Genomic DNA, 21148 nt, shown 5'->3' with positions numbered 1-21148 from the left:
CAGCGGGAAGAGAGTGAAGCGCGCGGAGAGGAGTCACCAGCAACTACAACAACGAGAGCAAAAACACACGCTCTTCCACTCTCTATATCCCATTCCATGTACCGTTACACGCTGCTGCACAATTATTCAAATCCACGAGCCATGACTGCAGTCGAGAGCGACAACACCGGAGCGAGCAGAGGAGCAGCAGGTAGCGAGGAATAAAGCAAGAGTCGCCGGGAGAGCGTCAGGGCGAACTGACACCCGCTACGTGCTAGCTAGGGAAGTAAACATAAACGCACAAGTACAGGGTACATCTCTGGCGACTCTTTAGCTGCCCAACCACTTGAGTTCGCAACGAGATAGAGTTGGAATAGAGCATAAAACGGTGCAGAGAACAGGAGAAGCTGTCAGGCCAGGGGATATCCATGTGCTCGTTAAAGTCCGGGCTGTATATAGATTACAGGCAGGTGTCAGCTTAAAGCTGACTACAGGATATCCTCCAGTCGATTCATGGCATGCCGTTGCCACTCCAGCTTCTAACTCGTTTTAATTTCTTGCTTTGTTTGCCGCCTCAATTTGTCACAATACTCGTCGTAACAATGGAATCTAAATGTTTTCCGCAGCAACAAAAATAGTACAAATAATAATAATCGTTAAGGGTTTTTTCCCTTTTCACATACAAATTTGATTTAGAAAAGCTTTTTCGTACAATTTATGCACGCGTGCTAGGGCCCCGAAAAGTAAATCAACGTTTGTGAAAAGGATTAGAGAAATAATTTATCTGCTGCAGCAGAACCCCCGCTGAGAGCTGAGAGAGATCTCGGGACAAGGCAACTATCAATTACCATCATCTCATCCGGGGCTAAACAAGAAGAGCTCTCCAAAAGACCCTCCCCTAATAAATGTGCCTAAGCACTCGTACTCACCTCTGTCCCGTTTCTCTCTCTCTCTCTCTCTTTTCAGACGCTCAGCCTCGGAATGACAAAGCCCAAGCAAATGACGTGAAATATACATAAAGAGGAGGAAGAGCAGGTCATAAAATGGCGTCTCCATCTTGGCTGTTGGCTGTTGGCTGGCTGCTTGCTGCAAGTGTGGCATCGTTCCATTCGCCCACTTACAAGTAATAACACTGGCCCCAGAGAGGGGCATAAAAATCGTTGCCTCCATCCACTACCGCCCTACACATGGACATATGGGCCATAAAAAGTATATGGTAAGCCAAAATCCAAATAAACCCCCAAACCCCATCTAAGACATCTCCCATCTCCCTTACGCTCTCGTTCTGTGGTGGGCTCCTGCTGGAATATATTTCACACAAAAGCAAAGCCATCGCATAATGCGTGTGATTGATTTACCTGTTTCCACCTCTCTCGCGGCACGAGCCCAGCTGCGGCTGCTGCTCCAGTTGTAAAATTGATGGGCCCCATTTGGGCAGCGCGAAACGAGATTGGAGACCATTGCTTTTGCGATGATTAGCGGGAGGGGCCACACAATTTGCCACTGCCTCGTCTCCGTGTGTTGCTCTTGCTGCTTATCCTTGCCGGGCATCTTTCACAGTACATTTTTGGGGCAAGTTTGGGGCCTTCCCTTGTCAAATGTCCCCGCAGAAGTTCTTTGTTTGCATGGGGTTAAACTGTCGTCTGGTATCGGGGCAACACAATCAGCAAACCCAGCAGTAAGTCAGCCATCTCCTGGACTAAGACCGTGCCGTCGTGCCCGTGCCCGTACCAGCAAAAGTTGGTTAGTTAAAAGTGTTTGTCATTGCTGACACCTTTCGTCTTTGCCGCAGTGGAAAGTCTCGCGATGGCAACGACACAACAACGACAACGACTTGAGCAACTCGAGACAATGAGCACCGGCGAGTTGTCGTGAAAAGGGCCAAGTTTTTGCCGTTTTTTTCTTGACTTTTGTTTTGCCTGCCTCTTTGGACTTCTTTTGCCAGTAGCCAGTTTTGGCCGCTTGTTGCCCGTGCGGCCAGAAAACTTTGTTGCGCGCTCTCATGTTGATTGGTGTTAAATATTTGGCGGCATTTCTCGCATCAAGTTGTGTAAATCTAATTTATTACATTGTGTGGTCCAGTTTTGAAGCCAACAAAAGAGTCAACATGCCTCCCGCTACTGCCACATCCACAATCTCTTTCTCTCCCTCTCTGTGTCGTTTTGTGTGAGTTTGGTTTTGGTGTTAAGCCCCACCACAGAATACCACAGATTGTGTCGCAGCAGATCTCTCATGTGACTGTTTTTCCCAGTAACCATATACGACTATCTCTGTGTCCCTCCCCCTTTGTGTGTGCTTTCCGGGTTTTCTGTTTCGGTTCCCAATTTGCTGCTGCTTTTACGATATGTCTTCATATCATTTACGCTTATTTTGTGGTCTGTACCCTGGCTTTGAGGCTGCTCCAGGACACACAACTTGTATTCGTATTCGTATTCGTTTTTGTATCCCTGGCTCAGATGTGCACCAGCTAGCCATTTATCAATGTTGGCAATTCGTTGTTGCCACTTCAAGTGGGGAGCGAACGGGTTGAGGGGGTGAGCCTGTTGTGTTGTCATTGAAAGTGCACTTAAACTGCAATCGCGTTCGCGTTTTCATTATGCGACCCCATAAAAACGATGAAACGAACGATCCATTGCCAACAACAACCAAGTGAAAGAAGGGAAGCGCCTCTGCCTGTGGCTCTGCCTGGGCCTGATGCCACGGGCAAACTTTTGTTTTTGTCTTGCTGATGTTACAAATTAACCACGACTATGGGTGTACCCTATAAGCAACTTTTCATCCAATTAATCATATCCAAGCCTAGTCCTAGATTTAGCTGAATTTCGCTACCTTTTCCACCCATTTTCTCTCTGATCGATTATATTGAACCTCCATCAAAGTCACACTCTCTGCACAGACAAACCTTTCCCCTTTCTGCATAGGGTATGTTCAATAAAAAAAAAGGAAAAGTTATCAACGTAAACAATTCAAGCACTTCAACTAGTTTCGGGCGCCTCGATAGTGCTCCAGATAATGGCCCGAGACTGAGTAGGGGTTAGGGGTAGGGGGATGCATAATGAAAAGTTACCAAGAGGGCGAGCAGCAGTTAGGAGGGGGAGACAGACAGAGACAGAGAGAGAGAGAGACACAGAGTCACCCCCGCCTGCTCATTCGCAGAGCGACAAATTTTTATGGGCAAACTTTCAATTACCCAACTTTTTTCTTGCTTGAATTACTTTTGAAATGCTTCGCACACACACAGACACACACAGATACTTGTGTGCAGTCAGGACATATGCATATGTGTGTGTCTTGTTTCGTTTGCTTCACTGGCTCTGCCACTTGCCCCTCCGTCTCTCTCCCTGTGTCTTTGATGTGCTGGTGCGGTGGCCACGGCCATTGACTCTTCCCTTGCCGCCGTTTACCCACCTGACTGTCCACCCGTACAACCGCCAAAAGCACCCACAGAAGTATAACAGCCACTACCCGAGTGCTTCAAGGACGCACAGCCATTTATAATGCCTGTATATATTATTACTTTTCACTTTTGCCGAGTAAATTTACGAGCGTGCTTTGCAATTTTTCAACTTGTTACTTAGCGCCAGCGCCACTTAAACACTTTTAAACGTAATTTCTGGCACTTCCACTCTGCCCCAACCCAAGGTAAGCAATGGCTGGAAAAGGAATTGAAGCTCAGCCATGAAATATGAATCTCTTAACGGGTGGGGGGACGACGCAAGACAATGGGAATCCTACACTTACCGTAGGAGCACGAGGCCATTTCAGCGCCTTGGTCATAAATCATAATCTGTTGGCATAATACATAAAATATTGATGCTAAAGAGTTCAAAATATACCCAGCACACACACACACACACACACACACACACGTGCACACGGCAGATGATAATAGCCACTAAACACCTACTTACCCACGGGCCAGAGTTATTAAGAGCAAAAGGAGTGGGCCGAAAGGGAAGAGCGAGGCAGAGCCACTTTCAATGGAGTCGCCAGAAGAGGCAACACAAAAGCCGCATGGCATTTTAGTTATTTATGTGGCATACGGAGGAATATCTTTGGCAGCAGCGGAGAATGTACGGGCTAAGCCGTAAGTCTTTTGGCTCTTAATAGTAGAAATGACAAATGTTCAATGGATAAACTCAAAATGAAGTGCGGAGTAAAAAGCCACACAGAAAATATTATTGAATACAAAATAACTTATTTTATCAATTAAGTTCTAATCTGTTTTTAAGCGCAGCTCAAGCCAAAACTATAAATCTGTTCAAATTCGAATTTAAATTTGCTGAAACTAAGCCAACATAATTCAATTCAATTCCCATTCCTCGGTCGCCGCTGCGATTAGTCTTCTCCTCCGCTCTGCCCTGTATGCCACTGTATTTTATTCTGTTTCTGCATTGATTCCACATGCCACAGGGCTCCCAATGGATTCGACACAAATACCCACTGCACAATCCCCAAAAGACCACAAACAACCAACGACAAGCGGGCAGCAAAAAAAAAACGTACACACTGGCAACAAATTCAGCGCTGGCATTTGAACATTTAAATTTCTATCGCCGCTTCCAGGGCGTTGCTTGTTTTTTTTTTTGCTGCCCAAATAAATTGACATTGCGAGGAGGCAAACAAAAATCGACGGCGAGCACGAAAATGCAACATGCAAAGGCAAATGTCAATGTTTGTAGGGGGGAAGCCCTACCTTCCGCTCCCCTCCTGTATTTCCTGTCAGGCGGAAGTGTCTGAATGATGAATGCTCGCCATTCTATGGCCAGCGAAATGCACAAAGCTTAAAAATGTTGAGCTTAAGCCATTGCAATGTGCAATGTGCGAGGTATTTAAAGTGCGCTCCACACTTTGTGGGCTGCTCGCCACTTGAGCTGTTTTTAATGAAGTCTTTTTCCGGGCTGTCCCTGGAGCGACCCTTGCAAGATGAATCGTTGGGTCAGGCTGGGTGCTGGCTGGCCTCGAATGAATCAAGTGAGGATCACTTTGCCAGCCAGCCCCCTTTCGATTGTGCCGCAGCAATTAAAAACGCATAATTCATGCCCCAATGAATTTTTCGGTAAAGCCCCCAAAAAAAAAAGAGAGCAAGGTGTGCCCTGCATATAATTAAATTTTGCTAACCCAAAAGTAATTGCTGCTGGATGTGGATGATCATCCTGATGTATGTATGCCGGGAAGGCCACAGCTGACATCTCCCTTTAATTATCCCCCAAACACACACACACACACACACACACACATACACATGCATGTGGGGTATGTGGGGGCAACACGATATGGTTGTTAGTCGTGGGTGGTGGTGGGGCAGTGTGGGGTTTGGGTTAAATTGAATGTAAGCAGAGCGAGAGATGCTACAAAAAACGAACCAAGGTGAGCCAGCAGCAGCAGCAGCAGCAGCAGGACAGGCGACAATGACACATGATTATATTTTAGCTAGCCACGGGGGGTGGGGAGGGGATGGGGTTTGCTAGCTTTGACCTGACCGAAACCCACTAGTTGGGGCAGTGGGTGGGAGTCCCTAACCAACCAACCCACCTGCAACATATTGCCGCACATTACATTAGTCTTGGCCCCGGCCCGTGTTCGCCTTTCGCCAATGGCCATGTGGCATGACCCGGGAACACCATTCCATCTACGTACATCTCCTGCTGCTGCTGCTGCTGGTGGGGATGCTGCCTTGTCCCTTGTACGACAAGAGCCATTATGCATACGTATGATTAATGAGATTCGTGTTATTGTGGGGATCCAGACAACCACTTTTTGTGTCTGCCGCTACGGCTCCCGACCACTAACTGCCTGCCTGCTGGCTTTATCAATCAGATGTCGTAGCGCACAAAGGGGGAAAGGCGTTGTAATCATGCTCAAAAGCCCCTAATAGAATATCTCAAATCTCGAACAACATCATCCATGTCTTGCCGCTGCCTCCTTTTCCGGGAAACCGCAACTGCATTGTGCCCCGTGCCTGTCGTTTTTTGTATCCTCTGTGCGCCACTCACAATGCCATCATTGAGCACACATTGTGCCAAAGCCACTTCAATTTGTTGCCCCGGCGACCACATCACGAATTCATGACCCTTTGGCCAAATAACCAGCAAAACCAAACGAATGAACAACACACACAAAAAAAGAGACAATATGCAGCACCCGCTGGGACATGGCTTTGGGATACACACATTGGGAGAGTGGTGGGGGGGAGTCTGATGGAACAAACCGACATAACCAACCATCAATCAAAACGGAGGGAGTCGTCCTGGTCGTCGTCGACTGACAATGGGCGTAACCGAAAATTGTCCACGGACGGGGGCAGCCTCCGCCAACGCCTGCGAACCGAAATTGTTTTGTCCAGGCGTGGCCGTGCGGCGTATGCGTGATGCCAGTTTGGGATGTTCTCCGCTCTGCCATCAGTGTAATTATCACCTGGCAGAACACAACGTGCTGTTCATTTTCATAAACACAATTATTTATTAATTAACTAAAGCCCTGACAATTTTAGGCCCCGCGTCCGTCAAAGTCAATTGGTATTTAATTGAAGCGCGGACATCCCTTTTGACCGACAGCGGAGGATCACAGGGAGCGACACAGGGCAGGGGGACGTGGAGTGCTTTCAACCAGCAAAATGCACAAAATAGTCGGACATCTAATTTATGGCGGGCCGCTGACAAGCGATTTAGATTGATTGCTCTATCCACTGGGGTTGGGCACTAGGGGGAGTTGGGATTTTGCTGCTAGTTCCGAGATTAATTAATAAACAACACGCAGGCTACAGGGACAGGCAGCGTGCTCTGAAATGAGTGCCTGCAAATTGGCTTTGCCTGTAAACGTATTTTCCACCATTCATTTGACTGCCTTGGCGACAAGGTGTTTTTTGTCAGCGCTCCGCCAAATAAATGTCAAAGGACCGACACGAACAGGGCAGACGTTGAGATGAGACAAACAGATCTAGAAATTAATTTCATTTCATTGGCGCAAAACTTTAGCTTCGTTGACATTCAAATTAAATGTCAAATATTGCAAAACTGCCGGCAATAGGTTGGAAAATTAATTAACATTTTCGTGGAGTACAGGCACAGTACAGTCGCAGCAGTGTTTGTTGGCCAGCGGTGCGTATGATTAATATGTCTAAGGATTTCATTTGGTGACTAGCCAAAGGCGGGTCCAGTGGCAGCGGCAGGTCGCGGCACGTGTTTGGCATTTTTCTGCTGGCACTTTTTAAATTCAACAATGGGCCACGCCCCCAGTAGAAAAACGCAAAAGTCAGAGAGTCCGCCGCCTACAGTTCGACGGCAGCAGCAGCGAACATAAATCTCTCAAGTGTCACATAAAATTTCTGCACATGTACAGAATCAAAATGAAAAGAAATCGGCTGGCAGTGGCAGCGCAGAACGAGCGGGAAGGAGGGGTGGGAGAGGCAGTGCGGGGCTCGTAGTGCAATAACTTATCAAAGTTAATAATTCTTAATGTTAGTGCATAAATAAGACTGAAGCAGGAGAGGCTGGGAGGAGGAGGAGGGAGCGACAGACATATCAGAAGTTGTCACAGCCAGCGCCCATAAAAGTATGTTTCGGAATAAATACGGCTGCTGCTGGTGCAAGAAAGCAAAAAAAACACACACACACACAAGAAGAAAGCTGGCATAAAGGAAGAAATTTAAAATTTATGCAAAAAGCAACAGAAGTAGGCGGCGGGCAGGCAGCGGCGGGCAGGCAGCGGGAGGCAGGCAGCGGCGGCAGTCAGACGGCAAGGGAGAGCAGTGGGGGGGGGAGAAAAAGTCAACTGACTGAAGGCTAATTTGCATAAGGAAAACGACAAACGAAAACTCGAATGTAACGCTCTATCTCGCTCTCTTTTGGGTGTGTCTCTGTGTGGGAGGGGGGAGTTTGTTCAGTGGCCTGGCAAATATGAAACGTAAAGTGTTCATGCTGACATCGCGACATAAAGTATATATGAATATATATCTGTATATGTACATGCATGCATGTAATGTGTGTTTGTGTTTGTGTGCTCGTACAACTGTTTCCCTTTTATTTGGCAGGCCTTTTGGCTAATAGCCACACCCGCTCTCGCCTGCTCACGCTCGCTGTTTGTCCGAAGCAGCAGCACAGAAATGGCAGCCAGGCAGGAGGCAGTCAGGCAGTCCGACAATAAAGCGCACAAACGCCATTCATGCATGTGACTGTGTGTGCGGGAGTACCCACTATGAGTGTGTGTGTGTTTTTGTGTGTTTTGGGCAAGACTCCTCTTCCTGCCCGCTGGAAGGCTACGCTTTGCAGTGACAATCCAAAACAGGAGAGAAAGGATTGCCATGAAAGGGCCGAGGGCTTACATACCCTTTGCAGAACCTTGATCTGTGCTTTAGGATTTGTTGTCACGATTTTGATTCACTGTAGATTGAAGCTTTCCCAACATATTCACAGTGGAAAGTGTCAGAATTTTCTCATGAAATGTCCAATAAATGAAGGCTATAAGTACTTGTCTCCCAATGCTGCTCAAAGCTACAGCAAATATTTTTTATTGCCAACTACAAACTTCAACCTGTAGCCAAAATACCCTCGTAGAGCGCATAAAAAGGTTCTCCAATTGTGTCCAGACATTGGCTTTGGGGTTTAGTTATTCTTTTACGAGTATGCGCGATATGTTTTGGTTTATTTTGATGGTGCTCCTGCCCCGCCATCGTTCATTTCCGGGCAGGCCACAATGTGGTTATGAATAAGTTATGGCCACGATCAGATGAACTGCAAACGGCCACTGGGATAAACATTTTGGGCGGCGCTTTTAATTACATCTTTAATTGGCAGAACAGCAGTAAGGGGAGCAGCCCCCAAAGCATTTGTTAATCACGTAATTGAGCAAAGTTTTGGCATGGGCTTAAACTTTGCCCAGGGAAAATGTCCGTGAAAATGTTGCAGCCCATCCAGGAGAGATAAGGCAAAACAAACGCTTGGCCCTCTATCGCGCAGCCAACCATCTATCTTCCGTTGTTGCAAAATTATGACTTGAGCCTGGAGCCAAAAGGGGCCAAAGGACGTGGCCAGAAAAGTTCATTGTGCCACATTTCATTTGGCTAAAAGTGGCAGTTGTGCCTGTGGCTGTGGCATGGTCTGCTCTGGCTCCGGCTCTGACTTCTGCAAATGATGCCCGTGAGCCATCAAAGCGATTGCTTCATTTTTTCGATTGAATAGATGCGTTTTGGGGATAGAGCGGCAGGTTTATATCCATCATACCCCAACAACCGACTGGCCATGGGTGCAGTTTTAATGCTTTTAAACTGCTAAGCCAAAGGGGAATTGCAGGAGCTGGCTGGCTGGTTGCACTCGGTCGGCTTCTGCTATTGCTCATCCCACTCCCAATGCTCCTCCTGCCGCTGCTGCTGCTACTGCTGCTCCAAACTTGAAGGCAGTAAAGCGGAACTAGGCAAACTAGTCCATCTCTCTGGCACACACAATTCTCCAGCTCTCCAAGGTGATTATTTTGCAATTGTTGTGCCAATTTTTAACGCAAATTGTTGCCAGCCAGACAGACGGACACACACACAAAAACTTGAACGTGGAACGTGAATGGGAATGGGAATACGGACATAAACGTGGGAGAGTTGTCGTTGGGGATGGCGCAGGCATTCTCGTATTTTGATTTCATTATGCCAGCAGGCGGAATATTTCCAGTTCATGATTCCGTTGCTATCCCCAATCCCACACCCATCCTAATGGGCAGATGTAGACATTTATGTACATTATTATTCCGCTTTTACTTTCCATATTTTTTTCCTATTTTCACTTTATGCTTGCTTACACAGAGGAAGGAGCTGGCCTCCTGCCCGCTTTCCTTTAGGTTTTTGTGGGGCTTGTTAAATGATTGACCACCCTGGTTCCCCCTGTCGCTGGGAATTATTGTTATGGAAATCGCTTTGATTGCACGTTAGCAGCATTTAATTATATGCTCACAATGGGGGGAGTGCTCTGTGCCCTATAAGTAATTTCGAGCAGCTTAAATGCCATAGAGTTCAAATACGAGTAAATTCACATTCAGATCCGATCAGATTACATTGAATATCTGTGAGGGAGTATTATTTGCTTTGGTGTATCTCCGAATGGCATTTGAATTTTCGTTCTTTCATCTTGTTTTCAGTCAAATCAGCCTGCGGCGGGCATGGCTTGGCTTGGATTGGCTTGGCTTTCTTTTATGCGCTTGACAAACTGCGTTAAAATCTCCACTGACCGGAAACTAATTTGAAAATGTTATTCATTATGCATAGCACTCGTACACACGTTCTCCCCGCGTACTGGTATGTCCCTCTGCTACTCTCTTATGCCCCTCCACGGACGGACTCTCGCGCCACTCGACTGGCGGCTGCTGCTGTTATTTTTTCGCGCACTTTCCCTGTTCGCTGTTCTCTTCGCTTCGGTTCAGTTCGCGAGAGTTTGTTGCAGTTTCTACGCACGGTCTGGGGCATCCCCAGAGTGACTCTATGACTGTATGAGTGGGTGGAACGAGAATGTGTGTGTGACCCAAAGTTAAAGGAAAAAGTTTTGGTTTTTCGCCATGCGATGGCATGGCATGGCAGGAAAGTGCGCCAAGGACTAATGCCACGATTTGAGTTGCGGCTATGAGAGAGTTTTAACCAGATTGCTGCCTTAAAGCCGAATTAGCTCGCCAACAGCTCCTGCGGTCTGGCCAAAAGTTGGCTTAAATAGTTTCAACAGCGATGGAGAGCGATAGAGAGAAAACAGCGACAGGCGAAAAGCGTTTCCCTCTAAGCCTGCCACCTGATAAACGCTCTAATTGAGAGCCTCATCTTGAGAGGCAGCTGCTCGAGCCATAAATTAGAAGTCGACAAATTAAGCTGGCCAAAAGCAGGACGCAGCATCAAACGGAAGACGCGGAAGTGGCGAAAAATGCAGCGCCAGCGGCAGCGGCAGCCAAACAGCAGAGAAGCGACAAAGGCAATGGCAAAGGCAAACGCCGCTGGCCACCGCCGCCACACGATCCGCCAACTCAAAGGAAGGAAAAAGCGTGGAAACAATGACAGACCAGACCAGAAAGCAGGGGGGGAGTGCGGGAGGATGGACACTGGCAGAGGAAACCTTAAGGGGCGACAGCAGCAGCCAAGTTTTAGAGACAAAAGTCTGGCAATGGTTTAAGGCAAAAAGGAAAAGAGATAAAAAAAAGTGGCATGCGTCGCAGGGAACATGAACCAAAATGGCACCCACAAGAGCTTCCGGCAGACGTCCGCTTTAACAACTCTTTTACCCACACACACACAGGCAGTTGGGCAGGAGGAGGAGGAGGACACTCACATAGAAACAGATGAGAACGCCCTGCACATTAGCCATGTTATATGGGGGGGCGGGGGCTGGGGATGGTACTGCCTTTGGCTTGGGTAACGCTTTTGTCATAAACCCATTAAAAGTCAAGGACAAAATTCATGTTGCATGTTTACTCATGCACACTCCTCACACACACACACGCACACACACGAACTCTCACATACATCAGAGTAGCGGAAAGAACAAGCAGAGCCAACAAAGTAGCTTTAATTAATGAAACTCATTAAAGGGGGATGCCAACACAAAGAGCAGCCAGCAGCACCCAGGAGCAACTGGAACCAAGCCCGAGCCCAAGCCCCGAATGAACGGCAACGGGTACCCAAAACACAGACAGAAGCGCTTGCTGCGACCTGCCACAATTCGTTGGCATACATTAGCCAGGCTGGCGCTTGCTTGGATTGGCTTTGGCTTTGGCTTGGCTTTGGCCTCTGCTCCTGGCCCCAGAGTGCAGAGACTATGCCACAGAATAAAATAATCAGGCAACAGAAACTCCAGCGACGGCGGCGGCATTATCCTGCCTCTGACTTTGGACAAGGCAAACGATGTTGCCCCACGACGACAGCAGCAGGCGATGAAGCGACGAGCCGCGAATTTTACGAACTGCCGAATGGACTCACACGAGAGAGTTTCTACTGAGAGAAAGCGTGGGAGAGCACGAGAGTATTTGAAAGAGAGCAACGCCATGAGCTTTGCTGAGAGGAAAAGCTGGGGAAAGTGTGTGGTGAAGTTTCAGGGGCAGAACTCCGAAAAGTGCCAGCTGGAGAATGTAAGCAGTCGAAAGCAGTGCAGGTGGTGGAAAGCAGTAAAAGGAATAGACAGCCGGCAGTGTGAAGAGTAGAAAGCAGTACAGGCTGTGTGCACAAAAGAAAGCAGTAATTATGGTGGAAAGCAGTGAAAGCAGTAGCATCTACTATGAGCAGTATACGCCTTGCATCCCTAGCGTCATTGGGAATAAGCAGTGCAAAAATAGCATGGTGCCGTCTGGTGCAGTGCTGAAACAGGCTTAACGGAATTGCTCATATTCAATTGTTGCTAAATTTTCCTCCATTTATCTCCTTTCCCTCTTCTTTATTATTCTCTCTTCATTATTGTTATACAGTTTCTCTACCTTTTCATCAATACAAACATTTTCCCCCTGCTATAACATAACTTTCACCCTCGAAGTTGCTCTATAAAAGTGTCATACCAGTGGTATAAGGGTAGGTGGCGTTATTCCAGTTCTTATAAGGGTTGCTACTGTTATATTTATCAATATCAACAGTTATATTCTACTCGGCAACAACCCCTATAAAAATAACAAAATCTGTCGCTAGAGGGTGTTGCCTGTTTATACCAATTTCCATCCCACTCTTTTAATATCTACAAATTTTATACCATTTGCAGGCTCACTCCACACACCAAGGTCACGCGCTCTCTCTTGCTGGTTCAGTTTCCAGCACACCTGTATGAATTTGGCTCTCTCTGTGGCTGCTCTCCCTGTGCGTGGAACCTGCGCAGATTTCGGTGGAGAGTAGCTGGCTCTGCTGCCAGGACTAGGACAACGCAAGCAGCAGCAGCAGCGAATGTCTGCAGAGGCAGCAACAGCTTTGTCCGTTTTCCTCGTCATCATCGTGTTCGCAAAAGAGAAACAGCAGGAGGCGCAGAAACAAAGAGACAACCTCCCCACAGCCCCCGACCCATTCGTTGGCGCCTGTCGTGTGGCAGCGTAGTACGTACATCCTGTCCTGTGGCAGGCCCGGCACCTGCTGCATACCAGAACAAAGGCCATTTATTTAGAATGTTGAGCGCAAAACGGAAGCGCCAAGAAAATAGACTACAACGTCCGCCCACGAGAGGGTGGCTTGGTTGCTGGGTTCCTGGTTGCCACAACAACTGACGTGAGTCACAACAAGAGGAAAACATTTGCTGGAAAATTTAGAATATTTTCCAAGAACCCAACCAATTCGCTGAGCAAATAATTTAAACTCCAAGCTAAGAAATGCAATTGAAATATTTGCGAACGCTGCTGGAGGGTCAGGTGAGACTCAATTATGGAAAATATATTCTGAATTTATTATTTAACATTTCCTTTTCTTTTAGGAGCAAATCCAACGCATTGCTGGCCTGGCCTGGTCGCCCAATCAGCAGAAGTTGGCCATTGCCACCGCCGATCGACACATTTTGCTCTATGACGATGCCGGGGAGCGACGCGACAAGTTCAGCACGAAGCCCGCGAATGCGGCAAATGGCAAGAATTCGTATGTGATTCGCGGACTGGCATTCAGTCCTGACTCGACACGTCTGGCAGTGGGACAGAGTGACTGCATTGTTTATGTGTACAAGCTGGGAGAGTCCTGGAACGACAAGAAGGTCATCTGCAACAAGTTCCCGCAGGCCAGCGCTGTGACGGCACTGATTTGGCTCTCCTCTGGCGCCATTATAGCAGGTAACCGGTAAACCCATTTAAACTGTATCCAACACATGCCTAATCTAGTTTCAATATCCTTCGTTTAGGCCTCGAAGATGGCAAAATTCGTGCGCTGCACAGCAAGAGCAACAAATCGCAGAGTCTGTACGGTGGCGACAGCATTTGCATCTCGTTGGCGGCCAACACCAAGGGCAGTGGCTTCCTCAGTGGCCACAACGATGGCACCATCATACGCTACTTTCTGACGGACGAGGCCAATGAGCCGCTGGGCAGAGTGGTGCAACATCCCGTGCCGCCATTCGCTCTAGCCTGGCCCCAAGGCGGCTTCTGTGTCGGTGGCTGTGATCAGCGAATTGTCTTTTACGACACCATGGCAAGAGATTGAGGAATGCCGCTGTTGAACACATTTAAATGATAATTTTCCATATTTTAACAGGGTCGCCAGCTGCGCACCTTTGACTACTCCCGAACCGAAGGAGAACGCGAGTTCACGGTGGCCGCCTGCAGTCCCAATGGTCAGGCTGTGGCCTTTGGCAGCTACGATCGCATACGCATCTATGCCTGGAGTCCACGCCAGGGTGCCTGGAGCGAGAGTGCCAGCAAGGAGGTGGCCTGCCTGTACACACTGAGCGCACTGCTCTGGCGTCGTGATGGGGCACGTCTCGCTCTTGGTTCGGTCAGCGGCGCTGTCCTGCTGTTTGAGTCCGTGTTGAAGCGCACCATTTGGCAGGACAAGTTCGAGCTGATCTTTGTGGCGCCCAGCCAGCTGCTGGTGCGTTCGCTGGCCGAGCCCACGCAGCAGCTAACGATCGAGTCGCAGCTGGGACTGGAGATTGACGATGTGCGGATCATGGGCAAGGACAACTATCTGGTGGCACGCACCGAAGAGTCGCTGATCCTCTGCGATCTGACGCGCAATCTGGCCAGCGAAGTGCCCTGGACAGCATCCGGCCACCACGAACGCTTCTACTTCGAGAATCCCAATGTCTGTCTGGTGTTCAATGTGGGGGAACTGAGTCTCGTGGAGTACGGCGAGAACTGCATCCTTGGCTCCGTGCGCACAGAGTTCGTCAATCCGCATGTCATCTCCGTGAGGCTGAATGAGCGCGGGAATGCGCGGGAGAACAAGAAGTTGGCCTTCCTTCTGGATGCCAAGACCATTTGCGTGGTGGACCTGGTGAGTCGCCAGACCAGCGGCCAGATCAATCACGAGACAAAAATCGATTGGCTGGAGCTCAGCGAGACGGCCCACAAGCTGCTCTTTCGCGACAAGAAGCTGCGACTCGTCCTCGTGGACAACTACACGGGCAAGAAGCAGACGCTGCTCAGCAACATCTCCTTTGTCCAGTGGGTGCCACAGAGCGATGTGGTGGTGGCCCAGAGCCACACCAATCTGGCCATTTGGTACAACATCGATCTGCCGGAGCATGTCACCATGCAGACCATTCGTGGCGAGGCCATCGAAGTGCTGCGAGAGAATGTAAGTGTGCAGATCCTCACAGTCCTGTCTGCACTTTCTTATTCCCATTTTGAATTATCCACAGGGTCGCACTGTGGTCCGCTCTCAGGATGGACCCAGCGAGCACAGCTACCAGCTGGACGAGGGACTCGTGGAGTTCGGCACCGCCGTCAATGACAGCGACTTTGGGCGTGCCGTTCACTTTCTGGAGTCGCTGGGGGACAAGCCGGCGGCCAAGGCCATGTGGCACAATCTGGCAATAATCTCGCTGCAAGATGGCAATCTGCGCGTGGCCCAACGCTGCTATGCGGCGCTCGGCAACGTCTCCAAGGCATTTTACCTGGCCGAGATGATAGAGCAAGCGGACGCGTTCGAGGCGGCCACCGATTCGCCGGGCATCCATTGTCCCGAGGTGCGTGCCAAGTTGGCGCTGTTGGGCTCTGATCTGCGCACCGCGGAGCGCATTTATCTGGAGCAGGGCGACATCGAGGCGGCGCTTCGGATGTACCAACAGCTGCGCATGTGGGATGAGGCGGTGGCCCTGGCCGAGAGGCGAGGATATGCGCATTTGGCGGAGTTGAAGCAGCAGCACATGGACTTCCTGCTCACCAGCGAACAGCCGGAGAAGGCGGGCCAAGTGCTCGAGGATCAGGGTGAGCTGCAGCAGGCCATGGGGCTGTTCCTGAAGGCCAACAAACCCGCCAGAGCGGCTCGACTGGCGCTCAAGACACCGCAGCTGCTGCAGGACGAGCAGCTGATGCTGCAGGTCACCGAGGGTCTGGTGCATTGTGAGCTCTACGAGCTGGCTGGCGACATTGCCCATCGGCTGTCCCGGCCAGAGGCTGCGCTGGCGCTCTACCGAAAGGGCGGGGCATATGCCAGAGCCCTGGAACTTGCCCGCGTCGTGGAGCCACAGGAGGTGACTGCGCTGGAGGAGGAGTGGGGCGACTGGCTGGTGGGTCGCAAGCAGCTGGATGCCTCCATAAATCACTACATCGAGGCGGGTGCCACACAAAAGGCACTGGAAGCGGCAGTGGGCGCCAAGCAGTGGCGCAAGGCCGTGCAGATAGCCAAAGTCCTCGACGAGCCGGAGCTGATCCAGCGCTATGCCCTGGATCTATCGAAGCATTTGGCCTTTGCCGGGGATCTGGATGGTGCGGAAGATATGCTGGTTAGAGCCAATCTCCACAAGGATGCCATCGAGCTGCTCAACCGCCACGGCAAGTGGGAGCGTGCTTATGTGATTGGGGAGAAGTACCTGAAGCCGGAGCATCTGCGCGAACTGTTTGTCCAGATGGCAGGCACCCTGGAGGAGCAGGGCAAGTACAGGGATGCCGAGAAGGTGCTTATAGCCGTCAATGAGCCGGATTTGGCCATTGCCATGTACAAGCGGCGCGAGTTGTACGACTCGATGATCCGACTGGTCGAACGCTACCACAAGGATCTGCTGGACAGCACCCATCTGCATCTGGCGCGGCAGCTGGAGTCGCGCGGCAAGCTGAAGAACGCCGAGGTGCACTTTATCGCTTCGGGGGACTGGAAGTCGGCTGTGCACATGTACTGCTCCTCGGGCAGGTGGGAGGATGGGTATCGCGTGGCCAAGCAGAAGGGCACGGATGGTGCCAGCCAGCAGGTGGCCTACATGTGGGCCAAGTCCATGCCGCTGGAGAGCGCCGTGCGGCTGCTGAGCAAGCTCGGGCTGCTGGACACTGCCGTGGGATTCGCCTGCGATTCGGGACAGTTTGAGTTCGCCATGGAGCTGTGCCGCTTTGCGGGCAAGCCCACGGACGAGGTGCACCTGAAGATAGCCATGTCCCTCGAGGACGAGGGCAAGTTCGAGGAGGCCGAGGTGGAGTTCCTCAAGGCCCACAAGCCCAAGGAGGCGATTCTCATGTATCAACACGCAGGCGACTGGCGTGCGGCTCTCAATGTGGCCGAACAGCATCTGCCGGATGTCGTGGGCGAGGTGCTCATCGGGCAGGCGGCGGCCGCACTGGAAACGCGCAACTACAAGGAGTACGAGGCGCTGCTGCTGCGTGCCCAGCGGCCGGATCTCATTGTGGAGCACTACAAGCAGGAGTCGCTGTACGAGGATGCCCTGCGCATAGCCGAGGAGCACTATCCCTCGGCGTTGAATGATCTGCGACGTCTGCAGGCGCAGCTGCAGCGGGGACTGGCGCAGACGGGAGAGGAATCCGTCACCGATTCCCGTGCCTATCTGCAGCGAGCGGCGGAGTTCGCCAAGCGTGAGCAGTTCCGCAAGGCCGCCGAGTGCCTCATGCAGATAGATGCCAGCAATGCGGAGGATGGAGCCACGCTGGAGCGTGCCCTGCTGCGAGCCGCCGAGATTTGCAATCAGTTTCTGGAAGGTCAGGATGCGCAGGAACTGGCCACGGCCTTGGGGCCACGCCTGCTGGCCATCAAGCAGATTGGTCCAGCGGCACAGCTGTACCTTGCGGCTGATATGCCCAAGCAGGCGGTGGATGTCTTCATCAAGACGGAGCAGTGGAGCAAAGCCAGGCGACTGGCCAAGGAAATCGATGCGGATCTGCAGCTGCTGGCCTATGTGGAGCAGCAGCAAAAGTCGTCGCTCAAGCACGAGGGGAATGTCGAGCAGCTGGCGGACATTGACATCATCTCGGCGTTGGATCTGTTGGCGGAGCAGGGCCAGTGGCAGCGTTGCCTGGAGAAGGCCAAGCAGGTTAATCGCTCGGTGCTGCAGAAGTACGTGGCCGTCTATGCCGCCCAGCTCATCCGCGAGGGCAACTGCACCAATGCACTGGGCCTGTACCTGAGCTATGGGGCGCCGCCCATCGAGGCGCACTTCAACATTTACACGCGCATCGCTCTGGATTGTCTCGCACTGAGGGAGGAGCAGTCCGAGGGTGGTTCGCTGTGGCGCCAGTTGCGAGACTTTCTCCAGCGGCTGCTGCAGTCGCTGCGTGCCACGCCGGAGCAGGCGCAGACGCAGTTTACGGCCAGCATGGAGCAGTTCCTGCTGATTGCTCACTACTATGCCACCAGAGCTGCCTGCAAGGAGGTGCAGGCGCTGCAGCCAGTGGCCCTGCGTCTCTCGTTGGCACTGCTGCGGCACACGGACATCCTGCCGGTGGACAAGGGCTTCTACGAGGCTGGCATGGATCTGCGGCAGGCTGGACGCGAGGCGGAGGCCTTCGTCATGCTCAACCACTATCTGGATGTGTGCGAGGCCATTGAGGAGGGCTCTGGTAACTTGGTGGACCACTCCGACTTGGCCAGCACCGATTTCCCCAGCTCTGTGCCGCTGCCCGAGGACATTCACCTGAAGAACGAGCCCAGCCTGCACGAGGAGGTGCGCGAATGGGTGCTGGCCGTGAGCATGGATCAGCAGGTGGACCAGCAGCTGCCCACCGACGATCGTGGCCTGTACGAGTCCAGCTTGGGGCCCAACGATTTGCCCTGCCTGCTGAGTGGCTTTCCGGTGCGTGGCCGTCAGCCTGTGACCTTTCAGGCGTCGAGTAATCAGGTGAATCGCGATGTCTGGAGCAAGTTCTCGGTGGCCGTCAAGATGTCCCCAGGCAGTGGCATAGCCGATATAATAGGATTCACCGAGAAGTGGCAGGGAGTCGCCAATTACGTGATGCACTAGAGCACTGGACTGGAAAGACGCGAGGTAAGTTTTGCTCGTAATTAAATTCTGTATTCAACCGTCAATATAATGTTGTGGACTATAATAATCTGGGCAATAATCTTCGCGGGGGTGTGGTGTGCAGGAGTGGGGTGACAACTACGACGTCTATGATGTGTGGGGAGTCTTCTGTGGCGTTGTGTTTCTTGGTGTGGTTTAAGTAGTTGCTGGTTTATGTGACTCCTCGCTTCAGTGCAGGGCATTGAAGAGATCGCCGGCGGAGGGCAGGGGTGCCAGTCCGCCCGTTACATCTGGCAGCTGCGTCAAGTCCGGCAAATTGGAGAGATGATCGTGTATCTCCTTCTGCAGGCCCAGCATCTTGTTCAGCTTCTTCTTGTGTTCCTGCAAAGACACCGAAAGCATTAGGCAACGGATACAAAAATCTGAGGGGATTCGGTGAATTAATTGGAATTTTGTTTAATGCAAAGCAAAAAGGAACAATAAGTGTACAACATGGGATAGCCCAAGGAAGAGGAACGACCCATTGACTAGACAATTATCTATAAGTAGCATATGGGGCAGGATAAACAGCAGGGAGTGCTGGCAATACGAGTGGCTGTTCCTTTTCGATTAATCAGTTAAATGTCATACGAAAAAGGTTTCCCCTTTTTAATCGTTTCTTTTTAGCTGGAAGTCGCCCACTCATATTGCCACTCTCTTATTTAACGTGAGTAAACGTACATCGAGTCGTGTCTCCGCCTGAGCCAACAGCTCCTTTTGTTCCGCCTGAAAGTCACGCAGCATTGCTGCCAATTTGGTGCGCTCCTCCATCTCGGCCGCCAGCCGTGAGTTGTAATCGTTGAGCAAATCCACAGCCTCATTGACCTACAAATAATGAAAAAGACACGTTTAGGTTTGCCTGCCACAACTTTGTATATTGTAATGCCATAAGACGCACTTGATTGGCCAATGCCTTCGCCTTATCCTTGTCCTCCAGCTTGGTGATGCAACTGATCTCGGATATCTCCTGCGGAAGCTTTGCAATGCGTTCACGCACTTCGGCATCGCTGGAGGCCGAGTTTTCGATGCTTGTGAGTGCCTTGATCAGCTCCTCCGGCTCGGGTGGCTCACCCAGCGGCACGTAGGGAGGAGTGTGCCCGTTTTCTGGCTCTGCAGCCACTTCCTCTGCTGGGGCTGGAGCACTGGAGCTGCTGCTGCTGCTCTGATGATGATGATGGTGTCGCTGTTTTTTTGACTTTGCGTGTCGCTCCTCATGCTTGCGCTTTTCCCGCCGCTCTGACTTTTCCGATCTGCTGCCGCTGCCTCCACCTGCTCCGCTGCTGCTGCTGTGCTCCTTCTCCCGCTCTTTGTCCCCTGCTTCGGCGTCGTTCGATTTGCTGCCATTTTTGCTGCCACCCGACTCTCGGTGCAGGCGTGCCCGGTAATCGTTTATGGCCTTTGCATCGTAGACGCCACGCTCCAGCCAAATGTTGAGGATGCGCCCAAGGCTACCCAGCAGCTTGTCCGAGCTGCACTTTTCCCCAATGTGGGCAAACACCTTGGCCAGGACATTGCTGTACTCCCTGCCGTACTCGGGGCCTTTTTTCTTGCTGTTTTGAATGACATCGTTGGCCAGGTACATAAAAGTCAGCTTCTTCGGTTCCGGCACTGCAATCCAAGGGCAGAATGATATAAGAAGGGTTGGGGGTGGGGAAGCGCGATTCGGGACTCTACTCACCATTCTCCAGCTCCCGCTGCCAGGTCTTCACGATGGCTGCACTATGCTTCCGATGGTGAATCAGCCACAGGGACAATGTCTGGATGCTGCAAACAGAAAGACGGTATCAGTATTTTGCTATACACATTTATTGCGCTGCGATGATTATATTTTTTTTAATGGTGCACCCACCTCTGCTGGCTGCTGTTCAGCTCCGCCAATTTCTTGATGAGCGCCGTCTCCGTAAACGCCGACATTGCAGCTTCTAATTCGTTGCAATTTGCAATCTGCTAGCTCTCAAATGTCTCTCTAAACGAGCCGGAACTCTACGATATGTCAATGGAAAAACACGCACAAAAAAAAAAAAATAGTTCTCAAAAAATTGACATTCTAGTGTGACCGCAGAATTATCGATCAAATATACCGACATGTCGTCGGAAATATACCGAAATATACCTTTTCATTTTCTAAATATACTGTAAATATACCTAAACTCTTTAATCATTTTCCTCAACTTTGATGTTCTGTTTAATATTACTAGCTAGTTAGGACTCTCAGCCTAAAAACTATAAATTTAATCGAATCATCAAATTCTCCACAAGATCGGCTGATTTTCATGACTTCCAAATAAGGCTAACACTAAAAAGGTCAACCAAAA

The 21148-nt window shown here is 50.6% G+C and overlaps 2 protein-coding genes across 2 annotated transcripts; one reads left to right on the top strand and one right to left on the bottom strand.

Moving 5' to 3' along the window:
• Positions 1-953: 953 nt before the first annotated feature.
• On the top strand, positions 954-18859 carry LOC117893119 (intraflagellar transport protein 172 homolog). The gene is made up of 6 exons (XM_034799564.1): positions 954-1195; positions 12684-13317; positions 13380-13725; positions 13794-14080; positions 14144-15187; positions 15252-18859. The coding sequence occupies exons 2-6, from the start codon at positions 13279-13281 to the stop codon at positions 18792-18794; spliced, it is 5259 nt and encodes a 1752-aa protein (XP_034655455.1). The 5' UTR covers positions 954-1195; positions 12684-13278; the 3' UTR covers positions 18795-18859.
• On the bottom strand, positions 18820-20863 carry LOC117893122 (regulation of nuclear pre-mRNA domain-containing protein 1A). Its single transcript, XM_034799571.1, has 5 exons — positions 20683-20863; positions 20512-20597; positions 19732-20441; positions 19515-19658; positions 18820-19175 (listed from the first exon to the last, which is right to left on the bottom strand). The coding sequence occupies exons 1-5, from the start codon at positions 20745-20747 to the stop codon at positions 19023-19025; spliced, it is 1158 nt and encodes a 385-aa protein (XP_034655462.1). The 5' UTR covers positions 20748-20863; the 3' UTR covers positions 18820-19022.
• Positions 20864-21148: the final 285 nt, after the last annotated feature.

This window comes from Drosophila subobscura, chromosome J (assembly GCF_008121235.1).
Source record: "Drosophila subobscura isolate 14011-0131.10 chromosome J, UCBerk_Dsub_1.0, whole genome shotgun sequence".
Classification (NCBI taxonomy): Eukaryota; Metazoa; Arthropoda; class Insecta; order Diptera; family Drosophilidae; genus Drosophila; species Drosophila subobscura.
Note: the sequence above shows the minus strand (reverse complement) of the source record. Positions and strands in the feature narration are given on the sequence as shown.

Bases quoted from the DNA above. Each gene is read 5' to 3' on its own strand.
- LOC117893119 (XM_034799564.1), top strand. From the start codon at position 13,279: ATGCAATTGAAATATTTGCGAACGCTGCTGGAGGGTCAG. The intron at 13,318-13,379 runs GTGAGACTCAAT...CTTTTCTTTTAG, and splicing joins GAACGCTGCTGGAGGGTCAG to GAGCAAATCCAACGCATTGC. The intron at 14,081-14,143 runs GCAAGAGATTGA...ATATTTTAACAG, and splicing joins TTGTCTTTTACGACACCATG to GGTCGCCAGCTGCGCACCTT.
- LOC117893122 (XM_034799571.1), bottom strand. From the start codon at position 20,747: ATGTCGGCGTTTACGGAGACGGCGCTCATCAAGAAATTGGCGGAGCTG. The intron at 20,442-20,511 runs GTGAGTAGAGTC...CTTGGATTGCAG, and splicing joins GCAGCGGGAGCTGGAGAATG to TGCCGGAACCGAAGAAGCTG. The intron at 19,659-19,731 runs GTGCGTCTTATG...CATTATTTGTAG, and splicing joins CGAAGGCATTGGCCAATCAA to GTCAATGAGGCTGTGGATTT.